The 20,850-nt window shown below is 44.8% G+C and overlaps 1 protein-coding gene across 1 annotated transcript in view; it reads left to right on the forward strand.

The window, feature by feature from the left end:
• Positions 1 to 4,601: 4,601 nt before the first annotated feature.
• The window catches only part of laptm4b (lysosomal protein transmembrane 4 beta), a 51,120-nt gene continuing 34,871 nt past the window's right edge, over positions 4,602 to 20,850 (forward strand). The window contains exon 1 of the mRNA XM_073046094.1: positions 4,602 to 4,853. Within this exon, the coding sequence (XP_072902195.1) occupies positions 4,764 to 4,853 (90 nt within the window). The 5' untranslated portion in view covers positions 4,602 to 4,763. The remainder of the gene's footprint in view (positions 4,854 to 20,850) is intronic.

The raw sequence follows: 20,850 nt of genomic DNA on the forward strand, positions 1-20,850 counted from the left end.
ACAGGTGGAGGTTCTAAGGGAGTTCCTTGGAAGCTTTTTTCTGTCTATTAGTAGATAGCTAGTGCATTAAGAATAGGTCCAGAGCTAGTGCTATGTTCTTTGTGTGAGATGTGGGAACTCTGGAAGACCTCCTGTCTCCCTGGTAACGACATCTGCATGAAGTGCATCAAGCTGCAGCTCCTTGGGGACCTGGAGCTGCAGTACGATGACCTTAAGCTCATGCAAGAGAATAAAGAGGTGATAGACAGAGCTACAGGGAGGTAGTCACGTCTAAGCTGCAGGAGGCAGGTATCTGGTTGAGAGGGAAAGGGAATAAGCAGCCCGTGCAGAATACCCATGTGGTCATACCCCCAATAATAAGCAAACCTTTTTGGGGGTGTGACCTACCAGGGAGGAGTCACAGCAATGCCAGAGACCTGCTTGCTGTGGCTCAGAAGGGAATAGGAGAGAAGAGGAGTACAGTAGTGATAAGGGATTCCATAGTTGGGCAAGCAGTCAGGAGATTCTGTGGACATGACAAAGAGACCCAAATGGTACTTTGCCTCCAAGGTGCCCGGGTCAGAGATGTGTCAGATGGGTCTACAGCATTCTAAAGGGGGAGGGGGAGCTGCCAGAAGTTGTGGTTCATATTGGTACCAATGATATAGGTAGGAAAAGGGAGGAGGTCTTGAAGAGAGATTATAGGGAGTTAAGTAGAAAGCTGAAAAGTAATCTGTGGATTGCTGCCCGTGGCACATGCCAGTGAGAGTAAGAATTTGATCTGGCAGATCAATGAGTTGCTAAGGAATTGGTGCAGGTGGCAGAATTTCACATTTCTGGATCATTGAGATCTCCTCTGGGGGAGATATGACCTGTACAAAATGGATGGATTAGACCTGGATCTGGGGAGGACCAATGTCCTTGTGAGCAGTTCTACTACAGTTGTTGGGGTAGGTTTTAAAGCAATTTTGCAGGGTTCGGGACCAGAATGATTCAGATTCAGATTCAGTTTATTGTCATTTAGAAACCACAAATGAAATGCAGTTAAAAAATGAGACAACATTCCCCCAGAATGATATCACAAAAGCATATGACAAAACAGACTACACCAGAAAATCCACGTAACATTTGGCAATCCCCAATCCAGAGTCCGGAGAGACTGCTGCGTATTAATATCATGCTACCGTCTAGCACGTTCCCCGGAAAGGAGTTCCAAATCCACCAGACAAAAACAAGACCAAAAACTAAAGCCACAAGACCTGCACATAACCACAACATATAGTTACAACAGTGCAAACAATAGCATAATTGATTAAAAAAAAAACAGACTATGGGCACAGTAAAATAGTCCAAGATGTTAAAGGACTGTAAGTTCAAAAGAAATCACCACAGTTTCCACAAGTCCCCAGGGTCCCGACAGACTCGTCATCCCACGCCGGCGACAGAAAGGAGTACCCCTGCTATGGACTTCCAAGGCACCGCCTGACTCAGCCTCGCAGACGCAGCACACAATGGAAGCTCCATCGAAACCAGCCTTGCAGACGCAGCGCACACCAAAAGCGACCTGAGTCCGTCGAAAGGACTCCGAGTCCATCAAACCTCCGAGCCAACGACTATCCCCTCCGGAACAGCTTCTCCGAGCACCATCCTCTGCTGAGCGTATTAAGACGGCCCCGCCAATGGCCATCAGCAATGCGACCCCGAGGACTGGGGGCCTGTTCTTCCCAGCAGAGTCCCGGACCTCACAGCAGCAGCAGCAACGAAGAAGGTCTTCCTGGAATTTCCCAATGTTTCTCCGTGCTTCCACGTCCGTTTTCAATCGATTATGATTGCGCACGGCACCCCACTTCACAAATAACAGATAATCAGTTCTGGAGTGGCCTCTGCAAGCTGCGTCACGCCGCCATCTTGCATCTTCAGTATGATGGGGCTGATGATCTGGTAGCATAGTTAGAGATTGGCAGGTACAACGCTGTGGATATCACTGAGTTGTGGCTGAAAGAAGCTTAACAACTGAGGATACACACTGGATCAAAAAAACAGGCAGGTAGCCAGAGGGTATGGGGTGGCTCTGTTGGTAAAAAATACAATAAAATCCTTAGAAAGAGGTGACATAGGATCAGAAGATGTAGAATCCTTGTGGGTAGAGTTAAGAAACTTGCAAGGGTAAAACAACACTGATGGTAGTTATATACAGACCCCCAAATAATAATCAGGATGTGAGATACAAATTACAGAGAGGTAGAAAAGGCATGTCAAGAGGGTAATGTTATGATAATAATAGAGGATTTCAATACGCAGGTAAACTGAAAAAATCAGATTGGTGCAGGATTCCAATAGAAGGAATTTGTAGAATGCCTATAAGATGGTTTTTTAGAGCAGTGTGTGGTTGAGCCCACTAGGGGAAAGGCAATTCTGGATTGCGTGTTGTGTTATGAACGGGATTTGCTTAGAGAGCTTAAGGGAAAGGAACCCTTAGGAGTCAGAGATCATAATATGATAGAATTCACCCTATAATTTTAGAGAGAGAATCTGAAGTCAGATATATCAGTATTACAGTGGAGTAAAGGGAATTACAGAGACATAAGTGAGAAGCTGACCAAAGTTGATTGGAAGGGAACACTATCAAGATGACAACAGAACAGCAATGGCTGGTGTTTCTGGAAGCAACTGGGAGAGTGCAACATTGATACGTCTCAAAGATGAAGAAGTATTCTAAAGGGGGGATGAGGCAACCATGGCTGACAAGGGAAGTCAAAGGCAAAATAAAAGGAAAAAGAGAGGGCATTACAGTGCCTGTAAAAAGTATTCATCCCTTGGGAGTTTTCATGTTTTACAACATTGAATCACAGTGGATTTAATTTGGCTTTTTTGACACCGATCAACAGAAAAAGCCTTTCATGTCAAAGTAAAAAGATGGCCCTACAAAGTGATCTGAATTAATTACAAATATAAAACACAAAATAATTGATTGCATAAGAATTCATCCTCTTTAATATGACACACCAAATCATCAATGGTGCAGCCAATAGGTTTTAAAAGTCACATAATTACTAAGGAGGAAGGGAAGCTGAAAGGTCTGAAGGTAGATTCGTCACCTGGACAGATGGTGTACACCCCAAGTTCTGAAAGAGGTGGCTGAAGAGATTGTGAAGGCATTAGTAATGATCATTCAGGAATCAATACATTCTGGAATTGTTCTGGAAGACTGGAAAATTGCAAACGTCACTCCACTCTTTAAGAAGAGCGGGAAGCAGAAGAAAGAAAACTATAGGCCAGTTTGCCTGACTTCAGTATTATGGAAAGATGTTGGAATCCATTGTTAAGGATGGGATTTTGGGGTACTTACAGGCACATGAGAAAATAGACCAAAGACATCATGGGTTCCTTAAAGGGAAATCTTGCCTGTCAAGCCTGTTGCAATTCTTTGAGAAAATAATCCGCAGGATAGACAAAGGAGAGTCAGTGGTTCTTCTATACTTGGATTTTCATAAGGCCTTTAACAAGGTGCCATACATGAGACTGTTTAACAAGAGTAGAACCCATGGTATATTCCAGGAAAGATACTAGAATAGATAGAAGAATTGCTGATTGGCAGGAAGCAAAGAGTGGGAATAAAGGGGGGGCTTTTCTGGTTGGCTGTCAGTGACTAGAAGTGTCCTGCAGGGGTTGGTGTTTGGACCACTTCTTTTCACGTTGTATGTCAATGGGCTTGATGGCTTTGTAGCCAAGTCTGTGGATGATACAACAATAGGTGGTGGGGCAGGTAATGTTGAGGAAGCAGGGAGTCGACAGAAGGACTGAGACCAATTGGGAGAATGGGCAAAGTAGTAGATGAAAGTTAATGTAGGAAAGCCACTGGCAATGCACTTTGGTAAAAGGAATAAAGGCATAGGCTATTTTCTAAATTCAAAAATCAGAGATGCAAAGCGACTTGGGAGTCCTTGTGTAGGATTCCATAAAGGTTAAATTGCAGGTTGAGTTGGTGGTAAGGAAGGCAAAGGCAATGTTTGCATTAATTTCAAAAGGACTAGAATATAAAAGCAAGGACGTAACGCTGAGGCTTTCTAAGGCATTGGTCAGACTGCACTTGGAGTATTGAGTGCAGTTTTGGTCCCTTTATCTAAGAAAAGAGGTGCTGGAATTGAAGAGGGTCCAGAGTGATGAAAGAGTTAATATATGAAGAGTGTTTGAAGGCTCTGGGCCCATTCTCACTGGAGTTTAGAAGAATGAGGGGGGATCTCGTTAAAAACTATTGAATAATGAATGGCCTGTATAGAGTGGACGTGGGGAGGAAGTTTCCTATAGCGGGCGAACCTAGGATTCAAACGTTACGGGGAAAAGACAAGATAATGTGGTTGAGATAGATAATAAATCAGGAATTAGGGAATGGTAGAGCAGGCGTGATAGGTGAGTGGCCTAATTTTTCTCCTATATCTTATGGTCTTACATGGGGGGCCAAAGGTGCTGTTGTGTGTCCTAAGGATCTATTGTAGCGCTGTCTCCTTCTCTCAATCTACTAAGTAAGGAAGGAAAAGACAACCGGATGGTAACTGGGATTCACAGAGCTCCGGCTGGGAAAGGGTTAAAGGTATATTCTCCTCCCCTTGCTCTCTCAGCCAGGCAGTGCAGGCTGTACCGAGTGATAGGAGAGAGTCGGCTTCAGGATCATGGTACAGTGAAAGGCAGGGGGGGAGAGCAGGGCATTTCATTCCCAGCCACAGGGTTGTAGTTTACTTCTCGTTAGATTTCTCTCTGTTTGGCTCGTTCTCAGGCTGGTGAGGATGATCTCGCCTGTGGATCGCTGGTATTCCACCAAGTGTTGCTGTTGTCATGTCCGCACCGGAACCATAATCCTGGGAGTCTGGTACATGGTGAGTGATGGGGGGGTGGGGGAGGGAGGGAGGGAGGGGGAAGAGAGGGAAGGAGGGAGGGAGAGTGAGAGGAGGAGGAAGGGAAGTAGAGGAGCAAAGAGGTGTGAAAGAGGAGTTTGAGGTTTGGGAGGGAAGGTAACAGTTGGGGAAGGGGGGGAAGAACAGAGGGAGAGGGAGATGAACAGGCTGAGGAGGGAGGGAGGGCAGCAATGCAGGGTAATAATCAGGGGCCTGGGAGCGTGGGAAAGAAGCATTATAGAAAAAGGAGGTAGAAAGGGAGCAGGGCAATGGTGGGAGCAAGGCAATGGCAGGAGCATGTGAGGAGGGGGCAGGAGGGACAATTGAGAAGGAAGTGAGAGCGGACAGGGAGGAGAGGGTGAGTGAAGAAAGGATGAAGGGGAGGGCGGAGGCAGAAATTGTGCAGGACAAGGGTGAAAGAGGTAATTGGGGAGGAAGAGAGAGGAAATGGGGAGAGGAGGGCAGGAGAAATGGAGTGGAGTGAGAGGAGGAGGATGGAAAGATGGAGGTTTAGATGGAGTGGGTAGGACAATGAGAGAGAAGGAGTGAGGGAGAATGCAGGGAGGGAGAGGGAAAGGGATAAGGAGTAGCAGGGGTGAGGTAAACACCCGAGAAGGAGAGTACAGAGTGTGAGCTGAGTCAAGAGGAGTGCAAGCCGCTGATGATAAGATGATGAAGGTCTTTGCCAGACTGCACTAACCCTCGATAAACTCCCAGCTGTGGTGAACACATCTCACCCAGCCGTCAGGACCCTGGCTGTTGTCGTTGTCTGAAAATAGGCTTCAGAACCTTTGCAGGGGTCTCTCAACATTGGGATCAACTGGGATGGAGCAAGCTCTTGCCTTAGTTTCATTGGAAAAGTCAGAGGGAGCATAAGCACACATGGCCTTGGGAGGCTAAAACTGTAACCTTCAGCAAGCTTTGCATCGAGAGAGTAATTAAGATAATACGTTAGACTGTTGGCTCCCTGTAAGCCCTGCCTGAGAATATCCTGCAATGAATTGCAAAAGGTTGGATTAACACATCCACATAAAACGATGCAACAATCAAATTCCTGGAGTAATACATCTTCACTAACTATGTGAGGCTCAGAGAATCAAGTCTCTGTTTCCAGGCAGCAACCATTGTTTAAACAATATCTAAGGGATTTATGTTAAAAATAGAGGAATTTAATTTTCTGTGGTCTCTCCATGCTGCCTGATAATTATTTTGATCTGTTCTATTTTTAACTTTGCACTTTATTTGCGCATGTAGGGGTGGTGTTGATGTTTTTTTCTTTGAATGGGTTCCATGGATTTTTTAGAAACATAGAAAACCTACAGCACAATACAGGCCCTTCGGCCCATAAAGTTGTGCTGAACATGTCCCTACCTTAGAAATTACTAGGCTTACCTATAGCCCTCTGTTTTTCTAAGCTATCTAAAAGTCTCTTAAAAGACCCTATCATATCCGTCTCCACCACTGTTGTCGGCAGCCCATTCCACACACTCACCACTCTCTGAGTAAAAAACTTACCTCTGACATCTCCTCTGTACCTACTCCCCAGCCCCTTAAACCTGTGTCCTCTTGTGGCAATCATTTCAGCCCTGGGAAAAAGCCTCTGACTATCCACATGATCAATGCCTCTCATCATCTTATACACCTCTATCAGGTCATCTTTCATCTTCCTTTGCTCCAAGGAGAAAAGGGCAAGTTCACTGAACCTATTCTCATAAGACATGCTCCCCAATCCAGGCAACATCCTTGTAAATCTCCTCTGCACCCTTTCTATGGCTTCCACATCCTTCATGTAGTGAGGCGACCAGAACTGAGCACAGTACTCCAGGTGGGGTCTGACCAGGGTCCTATCTAGCTGTAACATTACCTCTAGGTTCCTAAATTCAATTCCACGATTGATGAAGGCCAATATATCGTACACCTTCTTAACTACAGAGTCAACCTGCGCAGCTGCTTTGAGCGTCCTATGGATTCAGACCCCAAGATCCCTCTGATCCTCCACACTGCCAAGAGTCTTACCATTAATACTATATTCTGCCATCATATTTGACCTACCAAAATGAACCACTTCACACTTAACTGTATTGAACTCCATCTGCCACTTCTCAGTCCAGTTTTGCATCCTATCAATGTCCCGCTGTAACCTCTGACAGCCCTCCACACTATCCACAACACCTCCAACCTTTGTGTCATCAGCAAACTTACTAACCCATCCCTCCACTTCCTCATCCAGGTCATTTATAAAAATCACAAAGAGTAAGGGTCCTAGAACAGATCCCCGAGACACTCCACTACTGACCGACCTCCATGCAGAATATGTCCCGTCTATAACCACTTTTTGCCTTCTGTGGGCAAGCCAGTTCTGGATCCGCAAAGCAATGTTCCCTTGGATCCCATGCCTCCTTACTTTCTCAATAAGCCTTGCATGAGGTACCTTATCAAATGCCTTGCTGAAATCCATATACACTCTACCTACTGCTCTTCATCAATGTGTTTAGTCACATCATTTTTCTTGGTTTTCTGGCTGTCTGTGGGAAGACGAATCTCAGGGTTGTACACTGCATACATACTTTGATAATAAATGTACTTTGAATCCTTCTGCTGTAAATGTCCCTGGTTCCATCTTGTGAACTGTAGTGGCACAAAAAGAGGGGATATTTGGTCCATTGAGTTGAATGCTGGCTCCTAAAGGGGAAGTTCCATCAGTTCCATCTCCCTGCTCTTTCCTCACAGCCCTGGAAATTATTTCTTCTTTGATGCCCATCCAATTCCCCTGTAAGGACTCTGTTTCCACTTCCCCCATAAGCAGAAAACATAGAATATTGAAACAGACATAGAACATAGCACAGTACAGCACAGGACATCTGTGTTGAGCGTGATGCCTGATTATATTAATCCCTTCTGCCGCACATAATTAGGTGAAATATTTAAGGGAAACCTAAAGAAGTCTCTGTCACTCGGAGGGTTGTGACAGTACAGAATGAGCCGCCAGTACAAGTGACAGATGCAGGTTCAATTTTAACATTTAAGAAAATATTGGACAGGTACATGGACGAGAGATGGGACTAGGTACAAGACCAGGCCCGCGCAGACCAGATGGACTGAAGGTCTATTTCTCTGCTTTATAACTCTGTGACTCTTCACATCTCCCAGTTGCCTAAAAGTTTAAATCCATGCCTGGTGAAATTGAACCATTAAGAAACATAGAACCAAATGCTACTGCAGCTCAGGGTCTGGTCAGCCGTGCCCCCACCCTCCAGAACACAGACAGCGGCAATCCGGCGATGAATCCCGTGGCCATTGAATGTCAGGTGGGTGCTGAGCTTCTTCATGTGCACTGGAATGGCACAAACGATACTTGTCACCCATCAGCCTGGCCCTGGATATCGCCCAGCTGTTGCTGCATTTGGCAGCTGACTACTTTGTTATCCGAGCAGATGCTAGTAGTGTTGAGCATTATGTGATCATCAGTGGGAAGTATATCCTGCCTCTGAAGGTGGTGAGTTCCAGACCCCACCTATACTTTGAATGAAGTAATTCCCCATTTTACCTCCGTGCCCCCCCTGCCAAATCTACCAGCATCTGCAGCCTCCCACATTGCAGTAGAATCACCCCGTTTTGCCAAGGAAGTAACAACGGCCAGTCCAGCCTCTCCGCACAGATAACAGGAACAAAGGCCAATAACAGGAGTAGGATTTCCTACAGTGGTGAAATGACGCGGGCTTCACACGGGTGCTGTGTGTGTGAAGCACCCCTCTCTCTCAGCTCCAGTGAATGGGTTTGATTCTGGTCTCCGCTGCCACAGTGTGGAGCTTGTGCCTTCCTGTGTCGACGTGGGTTTTCCGAGGAACTCTGGCTCCTTCCCATAGCTCAGTGGGTGGGGAAGCAGTGATGTCAGAAGTATCCAGATAATCTGGCGAATGGGATCACATTTGTAACTGTTGCACCTTATTCTGCATTGTTACTGTTTTACCTTGTCCTAGCCCAATGCACTGTGTAATGAATGGTCTGTACAAATGGTCTGCAAGACAAGCTTTTCCACTTTATCCTGGTACAGGTGACAATAATAAACCAAAACCAATACACAGGATCTGGGACATATAACGGCTACTGGCCATTTGGCCCAAGACGTGCCAAACTAATAAAACTAGTAATTAAATGCCTAATGGAACTAATCCTTTCTGCCTACACAAGCTCCATATCTCTCCAATCTCTGCATATTCATTTGCCTATCCAAGAACCTCTTGAAACACCTGACTCCACCACCATCCCTGGCAGCACCTTCCAGACACCCACCACTTCCCCCACATATCTCCCGTGAACATATCCCACTTACCTTCAATGATTGCCCTCTATTTTAGACTTTTTTGACCCTGGGGATAAAAGATACCAGCTGGCTACTCTATCTGTGCCTCTTCAAATGTTCAAAGAGCATTTATTATTGAATTACGCATACAGAACACAACCCTGAGGTTCGTTCTCCCGCAGGCAGCCACGAAGCAAAGAAACACCAGATAATCTTTATCATATCTCCTCTCAGCTTCCACAACCCAAATTTGTCCAACTCTCCTCATAGCTCATGCCCTCCAATCCAGCCAGCATCCTGGTGAACCTTCCTCTGCACCCTCTGAAAGCCTCCTCATTCTTCCTAGGATGGGGCAATCTCCTGATGTGGCCTATCTATGGATATACCGTATATGGGTATTTGATGTGCTTGCGATGCGCTGGAAAGCCTGCATGACCCTATGACTCCATGCCTCAAAGATGGTGGGTTATGGCCACTGTAAAATTTCTGTTTCATTGCCGCTGTTTGGGACCAATTTTGGGGAATAGACACAGAATTATAAGTAGGGGGATGGGACTGACTAGAATGCTCTGAAAGCCAGCATGGAACTGAGAGGCTGAATAGCCTCTTTCTATGACATTATTGAAAAATTAATGAAAGTACCGAAAATTTGTAAAAACTGGAATTAACTGTAGAAGTCGGTGAGGTAGAAACCAACAACAAGAATTCTTGCTTGTGGCAACTCTGATTCATTGGTGATGCCTTCATTTTCTCAAAAATACCTTGGAAGCTTTTTGCCTCAAATGAAGTCATAGTTCAAATCCCAGCACTGCAGGTAAATTAATTAAAACTGAAATTAAAAATATTATATGAATCGTGGATGAATGAAGCTACTAGATTATGTGATTTGGAAGCATGGTGGTTAAGGTTCTAACTTAGCTTCTGAGTTGTAAATTCAGATACCACCAAGTAATTAGGTAATAAATCTGTTTTTTCAAAACACAAGAAATTCTGTAGATGCTGGAAATCGAGAGCTTCACACATAAAAATTAGAGGAAGTCAGCAGAAGATGTGGAGTGACATCAGACCACAAGACATAGGAGCAGAATTAGGCCATTCAGTCCATCGAGCCTGCTCCACCTTTCCATCATGGCTGATTTATTTTTCCTCTCAACCCCATTCTCCTGCCTTCTCCCTGTAACCTTTGACACCCTAATAAGCAGAAGCTATCAGCTTTAAATATACTCAATGACTTAGCCTCCAAAGCCATATGTGGCAATGAATTTCAGTGATCCATTACAGTCAGGTGAAAGAAATTCCCCCTAATCTCTGTTCTAAAGGGACTTTCCTATTCTGAGAATGCACCCTCTGGTTCAAGACTCCCCCATTATTGGAAACACCCTCTCTCCATGTTGACTCTATCTAGGTGTTTCAGGTCAGGGGACTGGGAAGGTTGGGGATGTGTGGACTATGGTATGTGAACATAGCAAGTAATCCACAAAGCAGAAAGCAGATGATAAGACTCAGAATCTGATGAAGGGTTTCAGCTTGAAACATCGACTGTTTATTTCCCTCAGTGGATGCTGCCTGTCTTACTGAGTTCCTCCTGCATTTTGTGTGGGTTGTGCAAAGGAGGAAAAGTGAGGTAGTATTCATGGACCCCAATGGAACAAAGCTGTTCCTAAATCTCTGAGTGTGGGTCTTTAACTCCTGTACCTCCTTCCCATTGGTAATAATGAGAAGAGAGCATGTTCTGGATGGTGAGGGTCCTTACTAATGAGAGCTGCCCTCCTGAGGCACAGCCTCTTTAAGAAGTCTTTGATGATGTGGAGGCTATTGGCCATGGTGGAGAGGGCTGAGCCTCCTACAGCCTCTTATGAACTTGTGCATTAAGCCTTCGTGCCAGGCAATGATGCATCACTTCAACCATGAGAAATTAGTAAGGGCTTTAATAACATTGAATCACACCATCTCAGCCTGGCAAGTAGAATCGCAAAGAATTTGGGTGTCCTTGCATGAAAATCCTTGCAAATCAGCCTTAACGTAAGAAGTGTATGCAAATCTTGCTTCAGTTATCTGAGCTTGGGTGAAGCCAATAATCTGCATAGTTTGGTCTCTCGGGAGAACATTAAGAATAGAGGCAGGAATATGTGCATGAAGAATAAAACATGCCTCTTAATCCTTTCAGCTCCCAACGTCTGTGCCAATCAGGATGCCAAATTAAACTAACCGCATTTGTCTGTACATGATCTCTACTCACCTCCCACATTCCCTGCCAATTTAAAGCCTCTTAAACGTTGGCGTCGTACCTGCTTCCACCACATTACCAGGCAGCTATCAATCTCTGCGTAAAAAATGCCTCATAAATTTCCTTCAAACTTTCCCCATTTCTCCTTTTCCTTAAAGTTATGCCTTCTGGTATTTGTGGTTTAATGGTAAAAAGGCTCTGGCTATCTACCCCAGAATATGACGACCCCCTGATTAGGACCGTCTACCCTATCTAAACCTCCCAAAATGTTTTGCTTCTATCAGGTCGTACCTAAGCCTCCTATGTTCCAGAGAAAACTTCCCAATTTTTCCAATCTCTCCTTAGAGCGACTAATCTCTAATGCAGACATCATCCTGGTAACTCTCATCTGTACCCTCTCTAAAGCCTCAACATCTGAACTTTTGTACAATATTCCAAGTGAATTCTCTGCAGAATACAATCTATTGCAGCAGGGCATTGTTGCTTTTGTATAGTAATTCTCATGCGGAAACAATTAGTTATCTTGCCTACCTACATATTCTATGTTTTCCTGCTTGCCTGCTGTCCTTGCACATTAATTTTCAATGATCAATGTACAAGGACAGCCAGATTCCTTCTGAGAACCGACATTGTTCCAATTTCTCATCAGATATAATGTCTACCCAGAGTGAGTAACCCCATCTTTCCACATTATATTCCATCTGCCTATCCTCACCAGCAACCCACTCCCCCAAGGCTTCCCTAGGAGTTCCTCATGGCCACACTGCCGCCTGGCTTCGTATAACTAGCAAAATTGGATATATTACACTTGTCCCCTCACCTAAATCATAGCAATAGATAGTGAACATCTGGATCCAGCACACTCCTTGTTTATTCCAAGCATCTGCCTGCTATCTGTTACCTTACCTCCAATCCACACTGATATATTGCCTCCAATTGCACATGCTCAGAGTTATTTCATAACCTCTTCTACAAAAGACTTCTGAACACCAAAGCATATCACCTCCACGTTGTCAGAAGGCTAAGGAAATGTGATGTGTGCCCCGATGACTCTCACCAATTTTTCTAGATGCACTATAGATATCCTATCTGGATGCATTAGGGGTTGGTATGGTTGATAGCTGCTTTGTTCTCAGTATTATTTACCCAGTTATTCATTTGTGTATTTGCACAGTTTGTCTTCTTTTGAACATTGATTGCTTGCGGTCTTTGTGAGCAGCTTTTCACTGATTCTGTTGTATTTCTTTGTTCTACTGTAAATATCTACAAGAAGCAGAAGAGGACTATAGGGTGGCAGATACAGTGTGTACAGTATTTTGATAAAAGATTTACCTTGAGCTTGAACTTTGAACTTTGAAATGTGTTCATAACCACAAGAAATTTCAGAGTTGTGGACACAGCTCAGTGTATCACAAAAAAAATTTCCTCCCTATTGAATCTGTCTACACTTCCCACAGTCTCAGGAACACAGCTAACATAACTAAAGATACCTCCTGTCCCAGACACTCTCTCTTCTCCCCTCTCCCATTGGGCTGAAGACATTGAGAGGATGAACCATCAAGCTCAGGACAGCTTCTATCCCACTGTAATCAAACTCTTGAATGGAACTCTCATACACTAAAGATGAATTCCTGATCTCCCAGTCTACCTCATTGTGGACCTTGCACTTTATTATCTGCCTGCACTGCAGTTTCTCTGTAACCACAACACTATATTTTGTATTCTGTTGTCTTTTTATTATCTCAATAAATAACCTGTCCTCATGACATACAAATCAAAAGCTTTTCTCTTTATCTCTATTCATGTTGCAATAATATAGCAATACCAATACAAATCAACTAATGCAACTTTTTCTACTATGATAGTTATAATCGCCAAAGGAGTTGTTAAACATTACTTTTCTTCTCCAAGTGCATTGTTGATTCTGCACAATCCTATTATTTTCTAAGGACATTATTGCTACTTGTCAATAACAGTTTCCTGCAATTTCCCACCCAGTTTAACTGATCTGATGTTCCCTTTCCTTTTCAGTTCCTCAGTCATAGAGTCATAGTGTTAGATAGTCTACAGCCCAAGTTGACTGTGATGAGCAAAGAGCTTGTCCTATCTACCCACATTTGGCTCCTAGCCCCCTGTTGTGCAATTCTGAAATATTGCCACTCCTTATTCTTTCTCTCTGACATAATTATGTACCTTTACAATTGGCATTCTACTTTCTGATCCTTACAATCTGCCATTGCTCATTTAATCTGCAAAGTCTCAACCTGAAACGGCATCCATTCCTTTCCCTCCACAGCTGCTGAGTCCCTCCAGCAGTTTGTTTCTTTGCTCCAGATTTCAGTACTCTCTTATGTAATTACAGCTCATTCACTGTTAGGCCAACGATCACAGCCAACGCACGGCTCACAATTTTCTCATTTGCTTCATTTATATTTAAGGCCTTGGCTTCAGAGCAAACTTCCATTTTTTTTACATTTGCTGCATATCCTGGGCTGGTGAGGCCTGGGGACCCCCATCCCTCTCCGGGCCAGACCACAGCCAACGTCCTCCAACTTGGCTCGTCTGCATCTCGAACACATGGCCATTGTAGTTCTTTAGGGAACTTACCCACCCTGACCGGTGACTTTGTCGACGAGGTCCTTCGCCCAGTGGTGCCATGTTAACATAACCCCTCACATTGTTTAGCTTGCCAGCCAAAGCAGTATACCGGGGTGTGCCAGTTGGAGGCAAACATGAGAGATTCATCAGATAGATGAGGACAAGTGATGCCCGTTCACCCTATGAGGTAGAGTGCAGCTGCTAGACATTAAAGGTTCTACCTCTGTCCAGGGCCCCCTGCACCCTAGATTGATCAGAGTAGGTGCCCACATTGTTCTATGTTCCATGCTCTAATCCTTTCTCATTCTACATCATTTGCTCTGAAATAATTTTGCACTCTCATCAAGTTCTAAACATATTGATCTGGAACACAAGCGTTTTCCATGCCGGAATTTGCCCTCACATCATTATTGCTAATTTGGTTAGCCCAGTCCATAAGAAGATTAAATTTCCCTGTGATTATTATAATGCACATAATGCAAATGTTTCATCAATCATTGCGTGGGTATTGGTTTTAGTTGTCCTTAGATGCTTATCCAGCACCCAATTAAAAAAGAACTGATCTTCTGACCTCGACTGCATTGCAGTTTGTGGCATATTTATTGTGCATAAATTTCTGCCTTGTTTTCTAGAGAAGTCGCTCCAGTTTAATCACACTGCAGTGGCAGCTAAGGGTGTTAGGATGGAATACACGAAGCTTCAAATCCCTGAGGATATAACTTGCCCTGGAAAATGTGAATTGAAGTTTCATATGAAGGGTCTCAACCCAATATGTCGATTGTTAATTTCCTTCCACAAATGCTGCTTAACCCACTGTCTAGCTCCAAATTTCCACTCTCTGCAGTTTCTCTTGTATCTCTGAGAACTGAAGAACTAAAGACTCCCCATTTTGCCTGCTGGACCATTGGGCAGCTGGTAGAGCCACTACCTCACAGCGCTGGAGAGTCAGGTTCGATCCTGACCTCTGGCACTGTCTTTGTGGAGTTTCCCTGTGCACATTCTCCCTTTGACCGGTTTCTTTCCATATCCCAAAGATGTGTGGGCTGGTGAGTTAATGGCCCCCCATGTAAAAGTGGCAGAATCTGGGAAGATTTACTGAGAACATGATAAAAAATATTTAAAAGGATTAATGTAGGATTAATGTAAATGGAGGGAGGTAATCATAGTTAGTACAGACTTGGTGGAGCTAAGGGCCTGTTTCCATGCTGTTTGTCTCTGTGAAAGTGAGTTCCAAAGGTGTGCACACAGTTCAGTGATGGGCTGTGATTCAAGAGCCTGGTGGCTGAGGATTAGAACTGTTCCTAGACCTGGAGGTGTTGGTCCTGAGGTTCCTGTACCTTTTCCAGCCAGGAGAGAGTATGGGCTGGATGGTGGGGGTCTTTGATGATGGATACTGCTTTCCTCACACAGTGCTCCTTGTAGTTGTGCTTAGTGGTGAGGAGGGCTTCACCGATGATGGACTAGGCTGTCCGTATCCATTACTTTTCATAGGCTTTCCCATTCAAGAGCATTGGTGTTTCCATACCAGGCCAAGATGCAACTGGCCAATATACTTTCCACAGCGCATCTATAGCAGTTTGTCAAAGTTTTAGATGACATGCTGAACTCTACAAACTTCTAAGTAAGTGCTGCCATGCTTTCTTTATAATGGTGATTACACGCTGTGCGCAGGACAGGTCCTCTGAGATGATAACACTGAGTTGCTGACCCTCTCCACCTCTGATCCCCTGATGAGGACTGGCTCATGGCTCCCTGGTTTCCTCCTCCTGTCGTTAATAATCAGTTCTTCAGGTTTGCTGAAGTTGAGTACGATGTTGTATTGGCACCACTTATCCAGATTTTCAATTTCCATCCTATATGCTGATTCTACACTGCTTTTAATTCTGCCAACAGCCATGGTGTCATCAACAAACTTAAATAGCATAGAAATCGCCCTTTGACCCAGCTCATCCGAGCCAATAAAAGTGTCCACTCGAGCTACTCTCACTTGCCTGTTTGGCTCATATTCCCTAAACATTTCCTACCAAACATACCCAGCCAACTCTCATTAAAGTGTTGCAATTGTACCCACATCTGTCACGTTCTCTGCATGAAAAAATGCTCTTCAGGTCGTAAACCAGCGGGTTGTTGTTATGTCTCCCGCTTGCTGTGAAAATGGGGGACACCTCCCTCTCCCTTGCCAGGGAGAGAGAGAACCTGTGGTTTGTCGAATGTTGGATGAAATGCAAAGCCTTTGAGGTAACTTTGGTCTGTGTCTTTGCTATTGCTTAGCACACGCTTGGGCTTGGTGATGATACCAATGCACTTTTTTTTGCTGGTGGGTGAGGGGGGGATCATTGCTTGCTGCCACTTACACACGGGAGGGGGGAGCTGGGGGGGACTTCGGGGTTCTCACATTTAACTGTCGTTCATTCTTTGGGGCACTTCTCTGTTTTCGTGGATGTTTGCAAAGTAAAAGCATTTCAGGATGTATATTGTATACATTTCCCTGACATTAAATTCAACCTTTGAACCTACTATCTCTACTTTTAGAACCTTCTATATTGGGAGAAAGACTGTGACCACCCAACTTATACCCCTCATAATTTTATTCAGCACCTTTCATACCTTCAGTGTCCCAGGATGATCCAGTCTCCCCTTATGACTCAGCTCTCCAGTGATGGAAACATCCTTGTGAAGCTTTTCTTCACCCTCACTAGCTTAATAACATCCTTCCTGTAGTATGGTGACCAGAATCCTGCGCAATATTTCAGGAGCAGTCTCATTATATCTTAACTATGAGAAAGTCTGCAGATGGTGTGTCACTAATGCCTTGTGCATTTTTAACTCGCTGCCTCATATCCTGTACTCAGATCCTCAGCTGATGAAGGAAAGTGTAGCCAAAACCTTCCTCACCACCCTACCTGTGTCGTTACTTTCCGGGAATTATGCACTCGTACCTCAAAGTCTCTCTATTCTACAACACTCCCCAGGGCCCTGCCATTCACAGTGCATGCCCTGCTTAGCTTTCCAAAATGCAGCCGTTAGCACTTCTCCAAGTTAAATTGCATTTGTCATTCCTTTGCCCACCTTCCAGTTGGTCTATGTTGAGCAGCATGGAGTACAAAAGAAGTTAGCACATTCTTTTATTGGTGTTTACTATGTGGGAAGATCTTGACAGAACATTGGCAGAAAGAGAGGCGGAAGGGATAATGGATGGGGTGAATTGCAGGGCCGGGGCTGGTGGTAGACGTTGGTACATTAGAGAGATTTAAGAGACTCTTAGGTGGGCATGTGAATGAAAGAAAAAAAATGGAGGGTTATGGACTGTGTAGGAGGGAAGAGTTATCTTATGGTAGCATAACGGTTAGCGTGATGCTCTACAGCGCCATCAATCGGGGTTCAATTCCTGCTGCTGTCTGTAAGGAGATTGTACGTTCTCTCCGTGACCTCCTGCTGCTCTAATTTCCTCCCAGATTCCAAAGATGTATTGACCATGGTTAATAATTGTGGGCATGCTACATTGGCACCAGAAGCATAGTGACACATTCCAGCTGCCCCCAGCACCACCTCATACTCTGCTGGTCATTGACACAACTGGCACAACCTGTGCTGTACTGTTCTGTGTTCTGCGTTTTAACATTTACGGGCAGTGAGGACCGACATCAGTGTGATTGCCAGCACTGGATGTCTTACCAAGGGAAATGGAGTCGAATTAAATGGATGGACTCAGATCTTCCAATCTCTCTAGTGTTGGGACAAGGTGTTATAGGGTTGGAAAGTGACATCCTACTTCAAATCAGGCTGTAGCAGCATTTCTAGTAGCCACAGGCTGGCTAGTTTAACATCAATGGTGGCTAAGGATTTTAGAAGCAATTAGCAGGAAAATAATCAAGAGGCACTTGGAGAAGTTTGAATAAACTAAAGAGATTTAGCATCAATTTCCAATAGGGTAACCTACAGTAACTGTATGCTTTGAGGAAACAATGAAGGAATTGCAATGGAGTTTGTTTACGTGGGACTAGGTGAGAGTAAGCGTTTGGCACGGTCTAGAAGGGCCGAGATGTCCTGTTTCTGTGCTGTAATTGTTATATGGTTATAAGGATTCTAAGCAAACATTTACAAAGTGCCACGTGCCATAGTATTACTCGGACTAGGGAGTGTGATACACACAGGGCAATGGACGCTGAAGGTGAGCATACCACCTTCCTGCAATGGGGCAAACAGCAACATATATAAAACTCCAAGTGCGGCCTCACCAAAGTATTATCTAGCTGCTGCATGACTTCCTGAATCTTACACTCAGTGCTCCGACCAGTGAAAACCAGCATGCCATATGCTTTTCTTTACCACCCCCAGCTGCATGTGTGACCCCTCTCAGTGAGTAATGGACTTGGACCCAAAGATATCTCTGCACATAAAGGATCAGAACATATGGAGAGGAAAGCAAGTAAAGCAAATCAGATCTTGTCATCCAGAAACTGACTGCAAAGTCAGGGGAGTTGAAGATTGCGTTAAGCTGAAGAAGTGGATTTATCCCAACTGCAATGTTGCTTCCAGTTCTGATCACCACACTTTCCGGTGGATATTAAAATCAGGGAGTTTTGCTGGAACGATTTCATATTTCAGCTACCAGGTTAAACTGGGGAGCTTTGGGTTGTTCTACTTGTGGACATTAGATCGCATTGCACAAAACTGAAGCTCAAAGTCTCCTTGAAGATCTGCATCATCCCCATCGACTCCCGGGATCCTCTGACCAAGACTGCACAAGGTGGGGAAGGATTATTTAGGATGGTTCTGAGAAGGTCCCAGTCTCAGAGGCCCTGCGTGAGCACCAGAGGGATTGCACCATTTTGCCGACTACCCACCCTATCAACCGCCTCCAGTGCCATTAGTGGAAGAGCCTGAGCTTCTCACATCACCCCAGCCCACAGGAGCAGACTGGGAGCAGTCTTCCTCATCAGGAGGAAGGACTGCATAACCAGCAAACTTCAGGTGTAATTTGTAATTTAACAACACAGCGCAGAGAAGGCCCTTCTGGCCCTTTGAGCAACCCCACAATCCCAATTTAACCCTAACCTAATCACGGGACAATCTACAATGACCAATTAACCTGGCCGGTATGTCTTTGGACTGTGGGAGGAAACCCATGCATTCCATGGGGAGGACGTACAGAGACTCCTTACAGAATATAAGAGCAGTGGAGTACAGGGGGAAAGCTGTAACGGAATGCAGTATACAGTGTTACAGGAATGGAGAAAGTGTAGTGCAAGAAGATCAATAAAGTGCCAGGGCCATACTAAGGTATTAGAATCTGAATCAGGTTTATTATCACCGACAAACGTCATGAACTGTTTGTGGTAGTAGTACAGTGCAAGACGTAAAAACTACTATAAGTTACAAAAATAGCACGAGAGGAACAGAGGGGTAGTGTACATGGGTTCATACACCATTCAGAAATCTGATGATGAAGGAAAGAGTTTATTGCACAAGAGGATAGCCTGGGAGATAGCTGTGAATAAAGAATTCGTACACAACGCTGGAAGAACTCAGCAGGTCAGGCAGCATCTGTGAGAAAAGAGTAGCCAACGTTTCAGGCCGAGACCCTTCATCACGTTGGCTACTCTTTGTACATCCAGTACAAACACAGAAACAAAGAAAACCTACAGCACAACACAAGCCCTTCGGCCCACAATGCTGTGCCAAACATGTACTTACTTTAGAAATTACCTAGGGTTACCCATAGCCCTCTATTTTTCTAAGCTTCATGTACCTATCCAGGAGTCTCCTAAAAGACCCTATCATATCCACCACCATCGCCGGCAGCCCATTCCACGCACTCACCATTCTCTGTGTAAAAAACTTACCCCTGACATCTTCTCTGTACCTACTTCCAAGCACCTTAAAACTGTGCCCTCTCGTGCTAGCCATAAAGTGGTACAGTTAACAGAGCTGCTGCCTCACCATCAGTGAGTGGAAACTGCACGATCTCCCTGTGACTGCACAGATTTCCTCCGGATGCTCCAGGTTCCTCCTACATCCTAAAAACATGCTGATGGGTAGGTTAACTGTTGCCAGTGTAGGTGGGTGGTAGAATCTGCGATTTGATGAGAAGGCATAGAAAATGAGACTAATGCTAGATTAGATTGAATTGGAAAATTTGTTTATTATTGTCACATGTTCTGAAGTACAGTGAAAAACTTTGTTTTGCCTGCCATTCGTACAGATCCATTCATTACACAGTACTTTGAGTTAGTACAAGGGAAAACAATAACAGAATAAAGTGTTACAGTTACAGGGAAGGTGCAGTGCGGTAGACAATAAGGTGCAAGATCGCAAAAAGGTAGATTGCGAAGTGCTCATCTTATTGTGTTGGGGGAACAATTCAAGAGTCTTATAACAATGGGGTAGAAGCTGTCCTTGAGCCTGGTGGTATATGCTTTCAGGCACATATCTTCTGCCTGATGGGACAGGGCAGGAGGGAATGCCCGAGGTGGGTGGGGTCTTTGATCTTCTGCGGCTTTACCAAGGCAGTGAGAAGTATAGAGAAAGTCTGTGGATGGGGGGGGGGGGGGGGGGGGGGTGCTGGTTCCTGTGATGTGCTGAGCTGTGCCCACAACCCTCTGCAGTTCCTTGCTGGCATGACCAGGGCAGTTGCCACGATGCACCTGGGTAGGATGCTTTCTGTAGAGCACCAATAACAGCTAGAGAGAGTCAAAGGTTGGTTGAAAGTCGGCGTGGACTCAGTGCAGCAAAGAGCTTGCTCTGTGCTATGATTCCATGACACCCTCCAACTCACCTTCGTACTTCTTCCTCATGTGTACCTCCACCCTCATTGACCCAACATTGCCAGCATTATCTGCTTCACTCCC

The sequence above is a fragment of the Hemitrygon akajei genome, chromosome 1, assembly GCF_048418815.1.
Source record: "Hemitrygon akajei chromosome 1, sHemAka1.3, whole genome shotgun sequence".
NCBI lineage: Eukaryota > Metazoa > Chordata > Chondrichthyes > Myliobatiformes > Dasyatidae > Hemitrygon > Hemitrygon akajei.